This window comes from Lemur catta, chromosome 15 (assembly GCF_020740605.2).
Source record: "Lemur catta isolate mLemCat1 chromosome 15, mLemCat1.pri, whole genome shotgun sequence".
Lineage (NCBI taxonomy): Eukaryota > Metazoa > Chordata > Mammalia > Primates > Lemuridae > Lemur > Lemur catta.
This window is the reverse complement of record NC_059142.1, coordinates 15,436,267-15,458,240: the sequence shown is the minus strand read 5'-3', so window position 1 is coordinate 15,458,240 and position 21,974 is coordinate 15,436,267. Positions and strand designations below refer to the sequence as shown.

General features: G+C 40.0%; 2 protein-coding genes across 2 annotated transcripts; one reads left to right on the top strand and one right to left on the bottom strand.

The window, feature by feature from the left end:
• The first annotated feature begins 12,054 nt into the window (after positions 1 to 12,054).
• Positions 12,055 to 13,002, top strand: LOC123621142 (olfactory receptor-like protein DTMT). Its single transcript, XM_045526985.1, has one exon. The coding sequence runs from the start codon at positions 12,055 to 12,057 to the stop codon at positions 13,000 to 13,002; it is 948 nt and encodes a 315-aa protein (XP_045382941.1).
• A 3,263-nt stretch (positions 13,003 to 16,265) lies between these two features.
• On the bottom strand, positions 16,266 to 17,254 carry LOC123620663 (olfactory receptor 1G1). The gene has a single exon (XM_045526103.1). It carries the CDS (start codon positions 17,223 to 17,225, stop codon positions 16,284 to 16,286), a length of 942 nt encoding a protein of 313 aa, XP_045382059.1. The 5' UTR covers positions 17,226 to 17,254; the 3' UTR covers positions 16,266 to 16,283.
• Positions 17,255 to 21,974: the final 4,720 nt, after the last annotated feature.

The following is a 21,974-nucleotide window of genomic DNA, read 5'->3' as shown; positions in this document are numbered from 1 at the left end:
AATCAGCAAGACCTTCCGATTCTCCAGGGAGGCATAAAGTAAAAATTCAGTAAATGAATAGACTCAACAAGATAGAAAAATGAAATGTTGCAAAGGGACATATTCTCCTGAGTTATTCTAAAACTTAATCTATTTGATGTCAAAATTATAACAGTGTTTCTAAGAAACAAAACTAATCTAAGTTTTGTCTAAAAACAAGCATGAAAATAAGCTAGGACAATGTTGAAAAAGACAGTGACAAGGTGACACTTTCTGTATCAGGTCTCAAGGACTCTAAAACGGCATGGTGCTGATGCTGGAACGAGCAGATCAGTAGACCTGGAGAGAAGCTTCACAGCAGACACAAAAACACGTGGGATTGAGTAGATTATTATGGTAGCACTATCCACTGGCAGGTGTAAAGTTTGCATTGTTCAGGAAATGGCATTGGGACAACTGTATAATTATTTAAAGGAATAGTTAGATCAACATTTTGTATCTTACCAAACACATTTTAAACATACTAAAGATTAAAATAACATATTGTGCCTTTTTTCCTTTGAAAACTTAATGTGTATGGAATAAAATTTAGAAAAAATTCATGAAAAGAAAAAGGAGGAAATATAGCTAAAGTATATTCAATTTCACTACGTGGAGATAGAGTACAACCATTCACATTTTAATGGTTTTAAATTTGAGATGTGAACAAAGCCAGTCCCGTGAAACTCTGATCAAAGAGCACCGTGGAAAGAGAGAGCTGCATGTGCCGTGGTCCTCAGGTGGGAAAGTCTTGTATTTAAGGAACTAAATATGGGCCAGTAACTAAAAACGGTTGGAGTGAAGAGGAGAGTGGTGAGATACGGGACTGTGAGGTAATAGAGGACCAGGACATGCAGAGCCTTGTTAATGTTTAAAATTTTATTCTAAGTGCAGTAAAGAGCCTTAAAGGATATTTACTAATAGCAGAAGGGGCTCTCTATATATTTTGCCTTGGGAGTAGAATCAGCCCTAAAATAGGTGGTTCTTTTTTTGTTTTATTTATTTATTTATTTATTTATTTATTTATTTATTTATTTATTTATTTATTTATTTATTTAGAGACAGAGTCTCTCTCTGTTTCTCGGGCTAGAGTGCCGTGGCGTCAGCCTCGCTCACAGCAACCTCAAACTCCTGGGCTCAAGGGATCCTCCTGCTTCAGCAAGTTGCTGGGACTACAGGCATGTGCCACCATGCCTGGCTAATTTTTTTCTATATATATATAATTTTAGCTGTCCAGATCATTTCTTTCTATTTTTAGTAGAGACGGGGTCTCGCTTTTGCTCAGGCAGATCTTGAACTCCTGACCTCGAACGATCCTCCCGCCTCGGCCTCCCAGAGTGCTAGGATTACAGGCGTGAGCCACCACGCCTGGCTGGTAGTTCTTAATCTTTTCCCAGAGGAACTGACTTTATTTGCAAAAGAATATTGAGAAATTCAAGCCCAAAGGTGCTCTCAAGAACAGTGGAAGTTGTAGTGAAGGACAGTTGGGAGGAGAGTCGTGGTTTAATGATGATGAAGTTCAGACTGCAGGCAAGCTAGCGTGCAGAACAGAATCAGGAGCTCTACTGGGGTCAGAACAAGTATCAATCACAGACCTCAAAAAATGATTCCTTCAAAGGTGTCAGATTTTATTAGATCAGTAGGTTTTGCAATTTATGCTCCAGAGAATCGTTGAAACAATGGAGTTATCAGCTAGCAGTCAGTGGAGTTTAACACCTGAGTGTGGTCAGGGGCGGAGAGCAAGGGAGGCTTTCCAATGGTACTGTCAGTTCTGGGTGACTATGGGCACTAAACAAATAAATAAGTAAATAAATGACAATAACAAGATCTGTAAGGGGAGACTAGTACCCTGTATTATTACAAATAAATTTTCTAAAATGTTCAGATTCCAGTAAAAATTATGAGGCATGAAAAGAAACAGGAAAGTATGATCCATACGCCAGCAAAAAAAGTCAGGCAACAAAAACTGCCTGTGAGAACAACGTGAGGTCAGGATTAACTGAAAAAAGACCTGAAAGTAGCCATTAGGCTGAGTGCAGTGGCTCACACCTGGAATCCCAGCACTTTGGAGACTGAGGCAGGAGGATTGCTTGAGGCCAGGAGTTGGAGACCAGCCTGGGCAACGGAGTGAGACTCTATCTCTACAAAAAATTGAAAAATGTGCAGCTGTGTAGTACCAGCTACTTGGGAGGCTGGGACAGGAGGATTGTTTGAGCCCAGGAGTTCAAGGCTGTAGTGAGCTATGATGACACCACTGCACTCCAGCCTGGGTGACAGGGTGAGACTCTGTCTCAAAAAAAAAAAAAAAAAAAAAAAAGGAAAATAACAACAAGCAAGCAAAACTTCACAAAACTAAAAACTAAAGGAAAGCATGATTAAAGAAATAAAGGAAGGTATAATGATAGTCATGTCAAATAGGGAAAATTATAGGGAATACCAATAAAAAGAAAGGATAAAAAAAGACCAAAATGGACATTCTGGAGTTGAAATGTACAATAACTGAAATTAAAATTTCACTAGAGGGGCTCAACTGTAGTTTGGAACTAACAGAAGAATAAATAGCAATCTTGAAGACAGATTGATATGGACAATGCCAGCTGAATGAGAGAAAAAAGAATGAGAAAAAATGAACAGAGACTTGAAAAATGTGGGGCACCATTAAGCACCCTAGCACACATGGAGTGGGAGGATGAAAGAAAAGGAGAGAGAATCACAAAAAAATGTTCACGGAGTGGCTAACACTTCCCAAATATTTTGAAAAATACTAACCTACACATACAAGCAGCTCAACAAACCCCAAGTAAGATAAACACAAAGAGATTCACAAACAGACACATCATTGTAAAAGTGCTGAAAGGCAAAGACAAGGAGAAAATCTTGAAATCAGCAAGTAAAAAAGACTCTTCACTTACAAGAGGACCCTAATAATATGAACCATCAGATGAAAACTGAAGCCAACTCTTTCTTGTTTTGCGCCCTGGGGCAGTTTCTGGGATGGTTCAAGTTCTTCCCTGTCCCACCGACTGTTCTTGTTCCCAATTCCTCCTGTCCTTCACTCGCTGGTTTTGTAGGACCCTGTTAAGAAGAATCACTTGCTTTCTCCACTGCAGTGCCTGCCATCCTTTGGGCTGAATTTACTGGCTCTTTGGCACCTTACAGCTTGTCCCTCAATCCAATCCCATGACTCCATGTCATGCAGAAATTCCTCATCATTCTTGACGTATGACGTCACCTCTTTCTCTTTTCCAGAATTATTTTTATATTTTAAATTACGTTTTCATACTTGTTTGATCATTGAGAAATGAAATCTTTGCAAAGAAGGGCAATACATGTCATCTATATTTTGGTTATATTGTTTCATTAGAAAAGTCTTGATGTGGGGCAGTCTCCACAAGAATATCATCAGTCAGAAGACAAAATGAAAAATTATGCCACATTTTACTTCTTAAAAAAAATAATTCCCAGCTGGGCGCGGTGGCTCACGCCTGTAATCCTAGCACTCTGGGAGGCTGAGGCAGGTGGATCACTCGAGGTCAGGAGTTCGAGACCAGCCTAAGCAAGAGTGAGACCCCGTCTCTACCAAAAATAGAAAGAAATGATTTGGACAGCTAAAAATCTATATAGAAAAAATTAGCTGGGCATGGTGGCACATGCCTGTAGTCCCAGCTACTCGGGAGGCTGAGGCAGTAGGATCGCTTAAGCCCAGGAGTTTGAGGTTGCTGTGAGCTAGGCTGATGCCATGGCACTTACTCTAGCCCGGACAACAAAGCGAGACTCTGTCTCAAAAAAAAAAAAAAAAATACTTCCCTCATCAAAACACAATAATATGACAACAAAATACAAACAAACAAAAAAGGCAAAAAGGAAAATACTTGCCATGTATATGATAGACAAAGGATTGATATGCTTAATATAGAAAGAGCTGCTATGAACCAATACTAAAATTAACAGCCTCCATAGGAAAACAGCAATGGGCATGAACATGAAATTTATAAGAGAATCTGGGAAGGGTGGAGGGAGGAATGAAGAGAGGTTGGTTAATAGGTACAAACATACAGTTATATCAAGGAATAAGTTCTAGTATTTGATAGCACACTATGATTAACAACAGTGCATTGTATATTTCAAAATAGCTAGAAGAGAAGATTTGAAATATTCCCAGCATAATGAAATGATAAATATTTGAGGTGACCCTGATTTGATCATTATGCTTGCATGCAGATATCAAAATATCATGTGTCCCATAAATATGTACAACGATTATGCATCAATAAAAAAGTTACAAAAATGCAGTTGTTGGAAAGACAAGCCAGTGTGCCAGGGAAGTGTGGAAACTAGTATGCAAATTCAATCTGGAACGTCATTAATTTGAAGTAGCAGCAGAATAGACAATCAGATGTGGGAGCTATGAGTAACCTAGAATATTAAAGTAATTTGGAACTTTGGGGTAGGGGCATGGAGCAGTCTTAACATTTACCAAATAAATGAATTTAGTACCCAATGTACCAAGTTAGATCCCCAGATATCCACTGTAGGTGGTATAGTGGAAGGAGATTTTGAAGCAGAAGTTTGGGTTCAAACTCCAGTTTTATAAATTCATGCATGTTTTGAATAAACTGCTACTCTTCATTTGGTCAGACAATGGATTAACTGACATATATGTGTGTGTACATGTATATATTTTATGTATGTATGCACATATACATATAGAGTGATATATATACATATACAGTGATATGCGCATCATTTAGTCCACAACAAAACTATTTGTTTCTTAACAGAAACAAATTGGTTAACAGGTACAAACATACAAGGATATATCCCATTTTATAGAGAAGGCAACTGTGCCTTAGAAGGTTAACGTGTTTCTCAAATATGCTTAACTAGTGACTGATGGCATTGGGCTTTTTCCCCCCTATTCTACCTCCAAATTTTACAATCTAACTATTCAGACATGCATTAAATGAGACTTACAATGACTACCTCACCTGGAGTTAGCAGAAAGAACTGAAATGCTGTGGAAGCAGCTGTCCAAACTTAAAGGCTGATTGCAAATGGGAGAAGCTGTTATGGGGATGGTATAGGGAGTCCTATTCTTAACTAATCCTCAAATTTCTATTTCCCACCCCTTCCAGTAGGAAACCCTGCTCTCAGTACAAAGAGGAACAGGGTCCCCAGTCTTGCCTGTATCCTAGGCCTGGCTCTGCCCGCACTCAGGAGCAGCCTCAGCCCACCCTGTGTCCACAGGGCATGGCCCAGAGTGTTGAGGTGGTGACACATTTGTGTCTGGCCACCTGGTGCAACTACATGGGAGAGAGAAGATGGGGGGATATATCATCATGAGCTTCCCATACAAAGGGATATGGATCACCCAGGTCAGGAACTAGAGAATAAAGGAGAGACAGAAATATGAGCCAGGCTGTCACCCAGAAGACCTAAGCCCTGTGCCAGCGAGGGGAACTGGGGGGGAAGTGAATCCCCCACCACAGAAAGGACTCAAACAGGCTGCACGATGTTGTAGGCTGAGTGATCTCAGAGCCGATTCAAGGTTTTAGTGGAAGTAAGTGATGGCTAAACTCTCTTTATAAATAAAGTTCCAAGTTACAGAGTAATGATGTGGTGGTCCTCTGGCACTTGAATGAAAACTAGAGTAACCCTTAGGATATGCCCTAGAGACTGTTTGTATGCCCAGCTTCTCACCTCTGTTATTCATTACCCACATAGGTCTCCCATGGTTCAACACCACGAATAAACTCATTTCACAATGCTTATGTGCAACCTTAAGCATAAGGATCTGCTCAAAGTCACAGTGTGATCTGAGAGCAGAGACAACCCCGTGACCACAGTGCCAGGCTGTGTGTTTGCGTTGTGTTAGCCTGCCACTGAGAAGGAGAAAACCTGGAACCTTGGGACTAGGGAAATGGTTGCTGCTTGCCACTTAGAAAAATGAAGGATTGAAAAAGAAAGAGGAACTGATGGCTTTTCCCCGAAACCACTCCAAGAACCCCAAAGTGACCTGAGCATGAAAAAGAGCACCAGGGTGACTCCCTGCAGTGACCGCAACCCTGAGCACACTTGGCCACCTCTCTGCCATGGGGAGAAATGTCTTCCACTTCCTTAAACCCCATCAGAGACTGCTTCCCTCCACCGTCTGATCCATGAGTTTTAGGCTCTCTGAGACATCTGCTTGACAGGAGGGAGGGTAGGGGGCAGGTGACAAGACTGGGGAAAGCCGAAAGACCCCCAGAGGAATTGAGACCTCTTTTTTCTGACTACTGAAGCAAGCACCCCCTCTCCCATGCTCCAATGTGCATGAGGATCACCTGTGGTGCTTTAAAACAAAAAGCAGACTCTCTGACCACTTCACTTGTGGTGCTGGTTCTGTTCTGAGAACCAAGTCCTTTTCAGCAAGCACCCAGTGATTCTGCTCCTACACTTTGGGAAACCCTGCTCTGAGTCTGTAAAAGTGAGTGACTTCTGAACACCTGTGTGGTCAGATGGTCTTAGAGACACAAACCCCTCTAATGTGTTGCTCAGCTGTGAGGGGAGGGATTGTAGGAGCAGTGTGACAAAGGGCTCCAAACTTACAGTAGGAAAAGTGGGCTTTGGTACCACTTTTATTATTCCCTAGCTATATGGTTTTGAGCAGGGGAAACAATCCCCCCAAGCCTCCTCGTCTCACCTGTATAGCCATTCTTGCAGGTTGTGAGAATTACATGCATTGGTGCATGTGAAAGAAATTTGCAAACTGTACAGTGCTTGCAAGATTCGAGGTATTATTGTATTACTTTCAAATACTAAGAGGTTAGATTATAAGTTCCCAGAATATGTGAGTATGTTTGTGTGAGAGAGAAAATGGAGAAGAAAGGAGAGAAAAGAGAGAGAGAGAGAGACAGAGAGAGAAAGCATGAGCCTGAGATGTCCAAAGCTTACCCACTGCTCCGTGCTGCTCTCAGAGTTCACTGGTGCCACTGCCTCCACTTTCCTCCATATACGAATGAATAGTCAGTCAGGACATAAAAGACTCTAATGAGTTGTTTTCTGAACAAGACTTGGCACCTTGTCCTATTGGCTAAAGGTAGGGAGTAGGGGACTTGTTGCCTGGGTCTTTAGTTCCTGCAAAAGAGGAGACAGAATTAGGCTGTTTATGCCCTGATGAGGCTGGGGGATTTGAGAGCTGATACTTGGATCCCAGATTCATCAAGGAAGGGGTTGAACAGGGACCACATTAGGCATATTTATCAGCTTTGGAGAGGCCTCGGGGAGGCCATCCCTTGGGGCCATCCCTTCAAGACAGCCCTTGAAATGAACGTGGATAATTGCTCCAATGTTAACATCTAGAGGCAGGGTTTTGGGACATGAATCTTCTTTACAAGGAATAATCCAATTATTTACTGCACAGCAATCCTAAAACCTGCCCTAGGAGTAAGAGTAAGCCAGAAATAATACAGATTTCATGCATATTGCAGTCTGTCTTTGGCTCATCAGAGGTCTGGAAAATCTTAAGCACTAATCTTGGATCGAATTATTTCTCTTAATAATTAAATTTTTTTATTCCCCAGCCCACCTACTCTTAATAATGTTTTAAGCACAACATCCAGCACAAACTCAAAGATACACAGACACACAAGGAAATAAGATTTCACAAGCAAAAACCAACTCATGGAAGGCATATAGGTACTCCAGATAATATAATTATTATTGACAGACTGAAAAAGAATGATGTTTATGCTGTTTTAGGAAATAAAATGAAGCCTAAAATTTTTTTCAGGAATTTTTACAAACTGAACAGACATGAGTAACCAGCACTTAGGTGAAAAACACATTACTGGCCCTCCAGAATTCTCTTCTAGTCACAGTTCCTGGAAGGGTAATCACTCACTACCTTGACTCTCAATGGCATACATTAGTTTTATCTATTTTTGTACTTTATTGAAATGGAAACACACAGTTTGTACTCTTTCATGTCTGCTTCTTTCACGCAACATTATATACGTGAGGTTTCTCCATATTGCTGCATGCGATTGTATATTGTTAATGCTCATTGCTGTATAGTGTTCATTATGTGAACACACCATTTAAAATCCATTATACTATTGCCATCAATAGTAGTTTCCAGTTTGGGGGTGTTATAAATAGTGTAGCTGCATATATCTCTTGGGCATATGTATCTAGGAGTGGAATTTATGGATTCCATAGGTAGACCTATCTGTAGTGTTTGTGCATAGTGCTAAATACCTTCCCGAAGTATTAATACTGTGCTTGTATCAGTTTTTCCTCCCTCCAGCAGTGTATGAGAGTTTTACTTGTTCAGCGCCTTGACGTGATTTGGAATTTTTCCATTCTTTTTCATTTTAGCTATTTTTTTGGGTACAGTAGAATATCATTGTGGTTTTAATTTACATTTCCCCAATGACTAATGAAGTTGATCACCTTTCATCTGTTTTCTTCCATATGTATATCCTCTTGGGTAAATTACCTATTCAAGTCTTTTGCCCATTTTTCTACTGGGTTATCATATTTTATGATACTGTAATGAAAATATATTTTAAATTTTATTTTCAAATACTTTTTTGCTGGTGTATAGAGATACAACTAAGTTTTGTATATTAACCTTGTATCTCACAACTTTAATAAATTTATTATTTCTAGTAAAAAAAAATAAAATAAAAAAACCCCAAAAAACAAAATTCAGTGATGAGGGGTGTGTGGAAAAACTCAAAGTGACTTTTCCTAAATGTAGCAGGAATAAATGATGAAATTAAATGAATTAGTTGATTCATAAAAGGACATTTCTTTATTTTTAAGACAACACTTTTGAAGGAATAATTGGTCAAGACAGAATAATTCATTATAACTATTATGATTTTCAGAAAGCAAATATTTTAGGAATTAAAATAATGAAATATTCAGAAAAGGAAGCAATCTTGTGAGCGGTGGTAGTCAGAGCAGCATCCCTGGTGGGACTTGGGCACAATCTTGCTTCCCCTTCTGTTTGTTCCCTACCCCAGAAAGGGTAGTTATGAAGAAGTGCCTGCTCTAGACCTCCTAGGGGATTTGTCCCAGGGAGGCCCAGGGAAATTACTTTGTCTGTTGTTAATTAGTTTCTCTAGGATCTAGGTTCTGCTGGGAACTATTATCCCTAGGCCCTGGAAAACATAGAGCAGAAGTGTGACGGGGTGGTGTAGATTTAGGTGATGACTATTGAGGGTGTATCTCGATATGCCTATATAAAAGAGTGAAGGATCCCAGGTTCAGGCCTTGGAGTTACCTTCAGACATATCCGGTAAGTTAGGCTGGAAGTTGTATCCCATAGGGCCCTTCCAATGTTGGGGTCCAGATTGCTAAGGTTCTTTGCAATGTGCTGTTAAACTATGTGGGATTGTTTTTTAGACAGTGTAAAATCCAAATAACTCCTTAACATTCTAGAAATATTCTCATTAGTGTTTACCAGATTCAATCTCGTTATTTAAAATAGTACTCATAAGCACAATTGACCCTTGAACAAAATAGGTTCAAACCATGTGGGTCCACTTATATGCAGATTTTCTTCTTCCTCTGCCACCCCTGAGACAGCAAGATCAATCTCTCCATTTCCTCCTCCACTTCCACCTATTCAACGTGAAGATGATAAGGATGAAGATCTTTGTGATGATCCACTTCCACTTAATGAATAGTAAATACATTTTCTCTTCTGTATGATTTTCCTAATAACATCTTTTTTTCCCTCTAGCTTACTTTATTGTGAGAATATAGTATATAATAATATAACATACAATATATGTGTTAATTGGCTGTTTATATGTCATTGGTAAGGCTTTTGGACAACAGTAGGCTATTAGTAGTTAAGTTTTAGGGGAATCAAAATTTATATGTGGATTTTTGATGGCACAGGGCTTTGGTGCCCCTAACCCCTAGAGTTGTCCAAGGGTCAAACGTATTGCATGGCAGAGTCATTTATACTTTGCAAGGAATTCCCACAAGGGACTTAAACTTTACAACAGCTTTGTGGGGTTAGCAGGGTTAAGTCAGTGTTGCTATTTTTAAGCTGAAGAAATTAATGTACAGAGAGATGAAAAGAGTAGATAAAGCTCATATGCCCCATCTCATCAATGGCAGCATTGGTAAGTGATATCTGACTGATTTGGCTCCCTAATCACATTTTTTAACAAGGGATGGTACCAACTTAGTTCCCAGGATGGGAAGTTCCTAAAGAATTTCAAAGATAGGTCCTTCTCCCCACTAAAACATAGTGCTACATTTTTCTTTTTTCTGTCCAAGTGTGAAAACACCCTAATACCTCTGGATTAAACTCCACAATCTTGGTGAATATTTTGCAATGAGGGGTCCCTTCTGTCTCTTCAGGGCTTGTAGGAATTTTAAAACTCCATAATGTTACACTGTGGAAGTGGTATCTAGACAGTCCAAGAACTATGTCTGAGAGATTGGAAATTATCCTCATTATTTTTGTTTTTCCCCATGATCTTAAGACTTCCATGTCAGTCTCATTTCTTCTCACATCAATATCTTGATATTGTGTGGACTGAATCTCAAGGAACAAAATCATGCAATTGTTCTCTGAGTAGAGTGCCATTAAGCCATATAACAAGGTTGCTTGAGATGGAGGAATATTCTGGAATGAAGTTCTGACAAGCCTACAGTGCAGTTATATAAAAATAAAAACAAAGGATTTATATGCGAGAGCTCTTGACTTGGAAAGGCTCAGTGGCAGTGAATGTTCTAACCTCCAGTGTTTTTAGTTTCTGTTGAAGGAATTCAGTAGTCCTGTGGGTAGCATACTTTCTTTTTTTTTGTGGCACACATTGTTCTAGATGTTGGGGTTCACCAGTGAGCAAGATAGATATTTTCTCTATTATTAAAGTCTAGCAAGGAGCAAAAATCTCATATTTAATGACCTAAAGTGTAAGTCGTCAGGAGAAGGGAAGGAGTAGGATTGAGACAGCATGGTCAGGGCTGTGGTACTATCATATGCCATGGTGGGTGAGAGCAGATACCTTTGGGATGGTGGGAGAAACCCAATATGCCTGGAGTAGAGAGAGAGAGACGGGTAGGCAGGAGCTAATTAATCTGGTGAAATACAGCCTTGTGGGTCATGTTAACCATTTTGGAGATTATCTTAATAGAAAGGAGAACCTCTTTAGCAGGTTTGAGTTATGAAAATATAATTCTAGATAAAGTCAGCAGACTGTAAGGGAGCAAAAATAGATGTGGGGAGACCAAATCTGTTGAAACTGTTCAGGTGAAAAAAGCAGGTGGCCTGAAAGGTGTCTGTGGGATTCAAGGAATGGGCATAAGGAGAGATGTTTAGAAAGAGGAATTGATGAGATGTATTAATTGAATGAGGGGAGTGAAGGATAGGTAGGAGTCAAGGATGACTCCCAGGTTTCTGACTTGAATAACCTGAAGATGGCATAGGTAGGCAGAGAATACTGGAGTGGCTCACACATGGAACAGGGAAGACAACAAACTTAGTATCAGAAAGATGAGGTTTGAGGTGTCAGGAAACATGCAAATAGGATGTTCATCAGGGAGCTGAACATCTAGGTCTGTAGCTCAGGGGAGTGGTGTGGGTTGAAGAAACACACTTGGGATTTGCTGACATATTTGGGGAAATGTAGAAGGACAATACTCCGAGAAGCAGTAATAGTCAAAGAATGATGAAACAGAAGCAGTTCTCTAAGGAAAGTGTGAAGTATTCCTAGGTACGGAGGAAAAAAATCACAAAGGTAAAGTGTCACTTGACCAGGAGACGGGAGAGTTTCACAAAGTAGGAAGTGATCATTAATGTTAGATGTGATGTGTTATTGAATTCAGAGACATGAATTTAGAGTCATCATTGGCTTTGACAAGGCAGTTTCAACAGAAGGGGTGTAGTAGGAGCCAGTCTACCACTGTTCCTAAATTCTCACTCATTTGCCCTTTGACAATAGGTCACACATCATAGAGATATATTTGTTTATTATCTTTAGATTTTAAGGAGCATTATATTCTTTATGAAGACAATAGAGTCACAGAATGACAAAGAAGAACCAAACTGTCATCTCAGAGTTCCTCCTCCTGGGCCTGCCTATCCAGCCAGAGCACCAAAACCTGTTCTATGCCATGTTCCTGGCCATGTATCTCACCACTGTCCTGGGGAACTTCCTCATCATTGTCCTCATTCATCTGGACTCCCATCTCCACATACCCATGTATTTGTTTCTTAGTAACTTGTCCTTCTCTGATCTCTGCTTTTCCTCTGTCACAATGCCCAAATTGCTCCAGAACATGCAGAGCCAAGTCCCTTCCATCCCCTATGCAGGCTGTCTGGCCCAGATGTATTTTTATTTGTTTTTTGGAGTTCTGGAGAGCTTCCTACTTGTGGTCATGGCCCATGACCGCTATGTGGCTGTCTGTTTCCCTCTGCACTACACCACCATCATGAGCTACGAGGTTTGTTTGGCTCTGCTGGCGCTGTCCTGGGTGCTGACCACTGCCCATGCCATGTTGCACACCCTGCTCATGGCCAGGCTGTCCTTCTGTGCTGACAATGTGATTCCTCACTTTTTCTGTGATACATCTACTTTGTTGAAGCTGGCCTGCTCTGACACTCGGGTTAATAGGTTGGTGATATTTTTCATGGGAGGGCTCATTCTTGTCATCCCATTCGTACTCATCATCCTGTCCTATGCACGAATTGTCTCCACCATCCTCAAGGTCCCTTCTGCTGGGGGCATCCAGAAGGCTTTCTCCACCTGTGGCTCCCACCTCTCCGTGGTGTCTCTCTTTTATGGGACAATTATGGGACATTTATGCTCATCCACGAACCATAATACTGTGAAGGAGACTGTCATGTCTATGATGTACACTGTGGTGACTCCTATGCTGAACCCCTTCATCTACAGCCTGAGGAACAGAGACATGAAGGGAGCCCTGGGAAGAGTCTTTAGCAAAAAGAAAATTTCTTTCTCTCTAAAATGGTAATTGGGATTTTATCATTTTTAATTTATAGATATGGTAATGTTTATAATGAAATGTCACTCTAAATTGGTGGTTTAAATTTTTTTTAAAACCTTTTGCTTAAACAAAACCATATGCTAAAAGCTAAAGTCAAAATGTAATGACAACAGCTGTGTTTGAAGTAGAGTTGGGGGCGGGAAACCAGGGTAGTCAATGTGCTTCTTTCTCCGTTCCCAGGTGGACTTCCAGTTTGAAAATAAAATTTAATATCTTTGTGCCAACACCTATTATCCATATTAGTTTGGAATTATCTTCTTAAACATCACTGTAATCATTGTTTTCATCCCACTCAAGAATCTTTAATGACACTCTCAAGTGAAGAAAAAAAACCCCAATATTTTCTGTCTTATGAAGCACATATAATTCTGAAGTTTTCTACTTCCAATACCTTACTTTTTGCTATTGAATAAAGGCACCTCTTATTTCTTCTCTGCATACATATCCTCACATTGTTCTATCTTTTAATGTTTATGTAATTTTACAGACCTTAAACAGAACAACCTATCTTTAAAAGAGATACAGTAAATAGCAAACACTTGTTGGGTAATTTTCTATATGTAAGGCACCGTTACAATCTATTCACACATGAACTCTATGAAGTTTGTCCTATTCTTATCCCAATTTGATGGACAAAGAGATAGAGAAGTTAATTTATCATGCAACATCACACAAGGAGTAAGTGGTATAGCTGAGATTTGAACCCAGGCAGTTTGACTTTAGAGCCCCAAATCCTCAGGACTACACTCTACTACATCTTGAGACTACAGAGCCCTGTGTAGTTTAGTTCCAATTACTTGTCAGATTTCCTTCAGATCTTCTTCATATTTCTCATTGTGATCTTGAATTATAATTTTCATCAGATACAACCAAAAAGTGGAGAAAAGTTTATAAACCTGCATTTTCATGAAGCCAAGCACATAATGTAGATGACTGTAAAGTAGTCCAGATTTTAGAAAAATCAATTGCAGAAATATGATCATAAATATTTTATTTTATTACTATGTGGACTATACCTTTATCATAACACAAACATGTAGTCTATTGGGGATGATATTTTAAATTTGATATTGAACAAATTCTAATTGGAAAATAGAAGTATTTAATCATGAAGTATATTTTTGTAGTTTGTCATTCCTTTGATTTGGGACAAAAATGTTTCATCTTTTCTTCTTCATCCAGATGCCAGTATAAAGTCCTTTATTCATGGATGGTTTAATAGGGAATTCAGTCCATTAACTGAGAGTGACATTTAGGCTTTTTTGTTTAATAATAGAAAAGAATTGTCCACAAACACACACTTTGAACATGGATCAAATCTTTGCATAAACTTCTATTTATTTATTTATTTATTTATTTTTGAGACAGAGTCTCACTCTGTCACTCAGGCTGGAGTGCAGTGACATGATCATAGCTCACTCCATACTTGAATTCCTGTCTTTGCCTATTTTTAAAATTGGGTTATTTGCTTTTTTGCTATTAAGTTGTTTGAGTTTCTTATCTGTTTTGGATATTAACCCCTTATCAGATGCATGGTTTGCAAATATTTTTCCCCAATCTGTGGGTTATCTCTTCACTTTGTTAATTTTTTATTTTCCTGTGTAGAAGCTTTGTAGTTTGATGGTATCACATTTGTCTATTTTTGCTTTTGTTTCCTGTGCTTTCATGGCCATATTCAAAAATTACTTGCCCAGACCAATGTTGTGGAGCTTCCCCCTATATTGTATTCTAGTAGTTTTACAATTTTAGGTCTTATATTTAAGTCTTTAGTCTACTTTGAGTTAATTTTTGTGTTTGGTTAAGATAAGGGTTTAATTTCATTCTTCTACGTGTGGATATACAGTATTTTCAGCCCCATTTATTCAATAGACTGTCCTTTCCTCATTGTGAGTTTTTGGCACCATTGCAAAAAATCAATTGAACATAAATGCACGGGTTTATTTCTGGGATTTTTATCCTATTCCTTTGGTTTATGTGCCCATTTTTATGCCCAAACCATGCTGTTTTGATTACAATTGTTTTACACACAAAATGAGTGTGGTGTTCACCATCTGGGGAATGGACACGCTTGAAGCTCTGACTCGGATGGGGCAAGGGCAATATATGTAACCTAAACATTTGTATCCCTGTAATATGCTGAAATAAAAAAGATTAGAAAAACAATTGTTTTATAATATATTTTAAAATAAGAGTGCAAGGCCTCCAGCTGTGTTATTTTTACTCAATATTGTTTTGGCTATTTGGGGTCTTTTGTGGTTCCATATGAATTTTAGAATTGCTTTTTCTATTTTTGTGAAAAATGACATTGGAATTTTGATAGGGGTTGCATTGAATCTGTAGATAGCTTTGGGTAGTATGGGAATTTTGACAATATTAATTCTTCCAATGCATAAACACAGGATATATTTCCATATTTGTATTTTCTCCAATTTGAGTATGGATTTCAATTTTCTTTTTGCACCAAAATAAACTCATTTTAACTTGTTATAACATGTCTGAACAGGATCTAGTTTGAGGCACTAAGGAAACATCAGTTTGAAAAGAGGTTCTATCAGAAAAATATGAATTCTGCTAAAATTGAAATAAGAACAAACTTCACATTTATGGTGAAGCTTGGGTGAATTAGATGAATACTGAAATCATTGATGCTTTACAAAATGTTTACAGGGACAATGAATGCCTCAAAGAAATCAGTAGTTTACAAATGGATAGCTCATTTTAAGGAGGGAAGAGATGATGTTGAAGATGAAGCAAGCCATTCACATTGATTTTAAGGAAAAAATAATCTTGTTTGTGGCCTAACTGAAGAGGACTGATGATTAACAGCAGACACAGTATCCAGCAGCAATAGACAACTCAATTGGTATAACTTACACAATTGTGACAGAAAAATTAAAGTTGAGCAAACTTTATTCCCTTATTTTGGTCATGAGTTGTTCCATGTTGTTTTAAAAGTATCAATAATAATATTTAATAATAACATTATTAAACATAATAATGCTTTATTATATTATAATATGGATGTCTATTTTAGAACATCATAATTGTAAGAACATAACCTAATGACACTGACCTGATGATAGCTTTGTTCTGATGCAATTCTGTAGCTTAGGCATGAATATTTCAGGTTCAGATCATAGGTACTGGAAGTGAAGGCTCTAATTTCTCTTCCTCTTCTATTCCTCAGTGCTTAGTGTGGTGAACACCAATGGATGGAGACCCCTATACTGGATGTCAAGTCACTACCACTAAGGGGAAGGAATTTTCCTAACCCAAATTAGCTTTCTCAGGGAAGACTTCATGTCTTGGTTCCTCAAACTATAGATAAACGGATTCAACATTGGGGTTACCACTGTGTACATCACTGATGCCACTGTGCCCTTCTGTGCTGAGCGGGTTGAGGGGGGGCTGAAATAAACACAAAAGGAAGTCCCAAAAAAGAGAGAGACCACAGAGAGATGAGAGCTGCAGGTGGAAAAAGCTTTTCGCTTTCCCTGAGCTGAGGGGATCTTCAGGATGGTTGAGAAAATGTACGTGTAAGAGATAATCAGGCACAGCACACAAACCAGGCCTGCAAGACCCCCAATGATGAAGATCACCAGCTCATTGATGAATGGGTCTGAGCAGGAGAGACTCAGTAGGGGGTTGATGTCACAGAAGAAGTGTGGGATCATGTGGTCTGCACAGAAGGACAGGCTGTTCATCAGGAGTGTGTGTAGAAGGGAGTGGAGGGCATTTGCAATCCAGGACACAGACACGAGGAAGACACAGAGCCCAGGGCTCATGACCACGATGTAATGGAGTGGGTGGCAGATGGCCATGTAGCGGTCGTAGGCCATGACAGCCAAGAGGAACGCCTCCAGCATCACAAACAACATGAAAAAGTACAGCTGTGATAGACACCCTGAGTATGAGATGACCTGACTCTGGATCCATATGTTGGCCAGCATCTTAGGGACTGTAGTGGACACAAAGCAAGCATCTGTGAGAGAGAGATTGGCCAGGAAGAAGTACATGGGGGTGTGGAGTTGAGCATCTGTGAGGACGGCTAGAATAATGAGGAGGTTGCCTGCCACAGTGACCAAGTACAGGGACAGGAAGAGCCCAAAGAGGACCTTCTGCTGCTCCAGTTGCTCAGAGAACCCCAGAAGGAAAAATTCTGTGATGTTGGTCAGATTTTTCCATCCCATTTTTCTGTAAGAAGAAAGTTGGTTGGGGTAATTGAAAGAAATTGGTAATCACTGGATTGTGAACTTTGAAAATTGTGCAGTATTCCAATGTCGATCTTCTAGCATGAGGTTGAATTGTATGAAATCTCCAATATTTGACTATCTGGGACCTGTAAAAATGGCAATTTCATATGGTCCAACTGAATATTTGCAAATGTCTGTGCTTGGTGCTGAGGGAAACCACAGAATTGTTTGCAGTCGAGAAGTGGTTTTTAACTTTATCACATAATCATTATACATATATTCTGGGGCTAGGCTGGAGTTGTTTGTTGGCCTTGCTCTTGTGGTATTCATGTAGAGGCTATGACATTCACACAACCCAGGATTTCATAGGTAAGCCTATTTCCCCAATACTTCAAAAAGCATGGCAACTGGAAAGGGGTTTTGGCATTGGTAAATCATATTTATTGTGGGAATCATTATCACTGCTATTTACACAGTTGGTCTGGCCAGAAACCTGGGCATGACTATTGACTCATTTTTCTTCCTCCCTACCTACATCCAAATACCACCAAATCTGGGCAATTTTACTTCCTTAATATAGCTAAAATTTACCCACTTCTCTCTGTTTACCCATTACCCTAAGTCCCCACTGCCACTACCATCACTCAGGGCACTGTGGTTTCTCATTTACATTTGCACAGTTGTTCACCCTGCCTCCAGGCATGGCCACCTGCCACCTGGGCTCCTCACTACAGAGAGAATGAGCTTTCCAAAAATCAAATTTGATTTTGTCATTCTTCCTCAAAACTCCTTCAGGGGCTCCTCATTACTCTGAGCGTAAACTCTAAACTTCTAACATGGCCTGAAGGCCCTTGATCAACCTGGCATGTATTACAGACACCCCCAGTTCCTCAGGGAACCCCCTCCTCCCCTCCACACCCTATGCACCAATTGTGGTTTCAATTATTTAAAAGACCCAGACACTCTCTCACCTTTGAGCTTTTGCCCATGTTATTTTCTCAGGCTGGAATAGTCTTTCTGACCCCATTCATCAGACTAGCCAAACTTCAGGTCTCATCTTAGATGCCACTTCTTCTAGGAAGCCTTTTCCAACTCATCCTCTCACAAGAAACTCCCATTCATGACCTTCCGGATGCTGCACCTCCCCCATCACAGCACACGCCACCCTGTGTCTGTTTACTCACAAGTGCCCTCTGTTCTACTGGAAGCACCACTCGGAGCAGGCAGAGAAGGCGCCTGACTTGTTCAGCTTTGAAATCTAGCATCAGCCCTGAGCCTGGAATAACACAGCTGCTCAGTAAGAATGTATCATGTGAAGAAATAAACCTCAAAGAATGGAGAGAATGAAAGGGAGTTTGACTAGAGGTAATATCAGGCAGATGGAATAACCCGAACCTCTTTATTAGTGGTTTCAGACATAGATTTGAGTTAATGAAGTTTTGGCTGTAGGAATATATGGGATCTATTAGAGTTACAGAGACACAGATATTCTAAACAAAACAAGTGCACAATATGAAATTCTTGGAATAGAACAGTGTTTCAGCAGAGGAATTAACCCATAGAATCAGTTTTCTCCCCTGCCTTTTTTTTTTTTTTTTGAGACAGAGTCTCACTCTGTTGCCTGGGCTAGAGTGCTGTGGCATCAGTCTAGCTCACAGCAACCTCAAACTCCTTGGCTCAAGCAATCCTCCTGCCTCAGCCTCCCAAATAGCTGGGACTACAGGCATGCGCCACCATGTCCGGCCAATTTTTCTATATATATTTTTAGCTGTCCACATAATTGCTTTCTATTTTTAGTAGAGACGGGATCTCGCTCTTGCTCAGGCTGGTCTCGAACTCCTGAGCTCAAACAATCTGCCCGCCTCGGCCTCCCAGAGTGCTAGGATTACAGGCGTGAGCCACAGAGCCCGGCCTCCCCCATGCTTTTTTCCCTCCTAAGTTAAGCATAGCCTATGAATTTATTTGTCTTGGTTACACTCGCTAAAATTACTACTTACCAGGCAATAGTGGCATCTTATGTCTTATTCTTTCACTGACCCTGAACATTTTTCACTAAACTATCTTCCTCTTGTATGTGGATACCCCAGGGGCTGTTGTATGCTGCTTCTCTTCTCATTAAAAAATTCATCAGAGGAAAAACATAGAAAACCTGGGAGCAGAGCATGGTATTCATCAAACTTTGGTTTGCTAAAGGTGGTATTGCCAATTGGCAAGAAAGGAAGAGAGAGTGAACAAATTATGCTGGGACAAGCTGGTTAAGTCTTCGGAAAATTAATTTAAATACACATCTCACATCCCTGAATAAATTTCAGGTAGTTAAAGCATTTTTTAAAATTATAGAAGGGGTCCTACTCTGTGGCCTAGGAAGCAGCAGTGCAGTGGCACAATCATAGCTCACTGCATCCTTGAATTCCTTGGCTCAAGCCATCGTCCTACCTGAGTCTCCCCAATAGCTAGGACTACAGGGACCTGCCACCATGCCTGGCTAATTTTAAAATTCTTTGTAGAGATGGGGTCTTTCTATGTTGCCCAGGCTGATCTCAAACTGGGCTCAAGTGATCCTCATGCCTCAGCCTCCCAAGTAGCTGGGACTACAGGTGTGGCCCACCACGCCCAGTGGTTAAAGAGTTATATCTACAGATATAACTATAAAGCAACTGGAAGAAAATACAGCACAATAGTTATTTCATGTTAGGACAAGAATGGCCTTTCTAAGTGAAAAACAATGGAAGAAACAATAGAAGAAAAGAATAATTGGCTTGATTAAATTAAATCAAAAAATTCCTTTAAAGAAAAAGATCACACACAAAGTAAAAAGACAAGCAAAAGAATGGGAAGCTATTTTCAGCATTTATCAAGGAAAGAATTAATATTCTTAAAATAATTCTTTTTAATTAATAAGAAAAGGATATCTCTCCCTGCCCCTATAGAAAAATAAATAAATAATCCCCCAAATTAAGTCACATCCAGCCAGCGGCAGTGCCAATCTGGATCGAGCCTCAGTTGCTTAATTCCAAGGTCCCTGCTCTTCCCACCCTCCAATGTTCTCTCCTTTAATCAGCATATTTTGTCTGCTAGCAGCTGAAATCTCCAAGGTCTCCTGCTTGTCTCTGCATTCCTCATACCCCTTAGAGCTCTAGGTGAAGTAGGTGGATCAGTGGGGCTCAGTGCATATTTGTAGCTTCATCTCCAGGGCTCACCTGATGCCTTGGTGAGCACAATCACCCCTGCCGCTCCCTGACCTTAACAGTTGCTGCATTCTCCAGTTCCTGGAGCTGACCCTCACCCCCCTCACTCAGCACAGGCCTCTCATTGACTTAGGCAGATGGAAAAGGCCTCAGAATCTTCCCCCTCCTTGATCTTGCCTCTTGACCATTTCTGGCTTAGCAGGGACAGAAACCTCAGCCCCAAGTTCACCTCCATTTTTCCTCTTAATCCCCAAGCCGCTGACCAGAGACCTTATTTCTTCCTTTCTTTTTCCTTTTGTCACAGTTTAGTCTCAACTTTTAGTCCACCTCTTGCCCAACAACTACTCAGCACTTCATCCAAATATAAAATGTTTTCAATGCGTTGTCCTTCTTCCTTTTCACAGGGGGCCAGTAGGCATTTTGCCAGGCTTGTTATGAACTGTAACTTCTACAAACTTAAAACAAAATCATTATTATATTTTATATTAGCTGTGTGCTGCTTTAGAAGACATAAATTTTCTGTGGTTGATTGATTACCATTTTTGGTGAATTTAACTTGGATGACTTTGAACCCCCATTCAAGTTTGACAATGGAAATAAAATTGAGAGAACTCTTGTTCTCCATGAGTGTTCTCTGATGTGGAAAGAAATACCCAGGGAGGAAAGAAGTAGAAGTTATAAGGTGCAAAAACAGGGAATAAGTATGCAGTGGGGGGACTGGGGTGATCAAGACATAATCATTTTCCCATTTTGGTACCAAATATAAACATTTAAATCCCACTCTCTGAAATAATATATATTATATTGGCTAGGATGTTCCTTAAACATTTCTGGAGGAATAAGCAGGAAACCAATAACAGTGATTACTGATTAGAGGTATGGGATTGAGTGGATGGGAGGTAGGAGAGGGAAAGATTTTTATGTGTGCCTTTTAGCACATTTTGAAGTTTGAACTATGTGAATGTACTACTTATTGCAAAATAAATTAATCAAGGAAGGCTTACCCCCAAACCAAACCATGGGTACATAAAATGTATAAAATGGAAGAAATTAGAAGCTTCTCTTTGATGAAGATTCCATGAACAACAGAGAAACTTGTATGTTGGAGCTACCTCCTTCTAATGCCTTAATGCTACGTGGGCATGAGTGTGCATGTTCCTGCATTTGTGCATGTGCATGCATGTCTCCTGCACAGGCTGCAGGTTGGGTGAAAGGGTTCGTCATGGGATTATTTGGAGAGAAGTCACTGTCGACTCCTGTGCTCCATTCTCCTTATATCGCATTGACTCTCATTGTCTGTACCATTCTAAGGACCTGTGTCTTTGCTCTTTTTGGCCACTAAAGCAGTGTAATATCATCAGATTATTGCAGAACTGTTTTTGAGAGATGGGCTCCCAACTCACCAAAGGCTGGAATGGGCAGAGGAGAAACAGGAAGAAAAAGAAACAAAACAGAGCCATGTGTCTTGCTCTCCTAGACCTTACCTGGCTGTCCTTGCCAGTCGCTGGGCTGTTACTGTCAGGCTTTTCTCTGCTTCACATGCATCCCTCCCACTGTG

What these genes read in the sequence shown, in the direction of transcription:
- LOC123621142 (XM_045526985.1), top strand. Translation starts at nt 12,055, where the DNA reads ATGACAAAGAAGAACCAAACTGTCATCTCAGAGTTCCTCCTCCTGGGC.
- LOC123620663 (XM_045526103.1), bottom strand. Translation starts at nt 17,225, where the DNA reads ATGGGATGGAAAAATCTGACCAACATCACAGAATTTTTCCTTCTGGGG.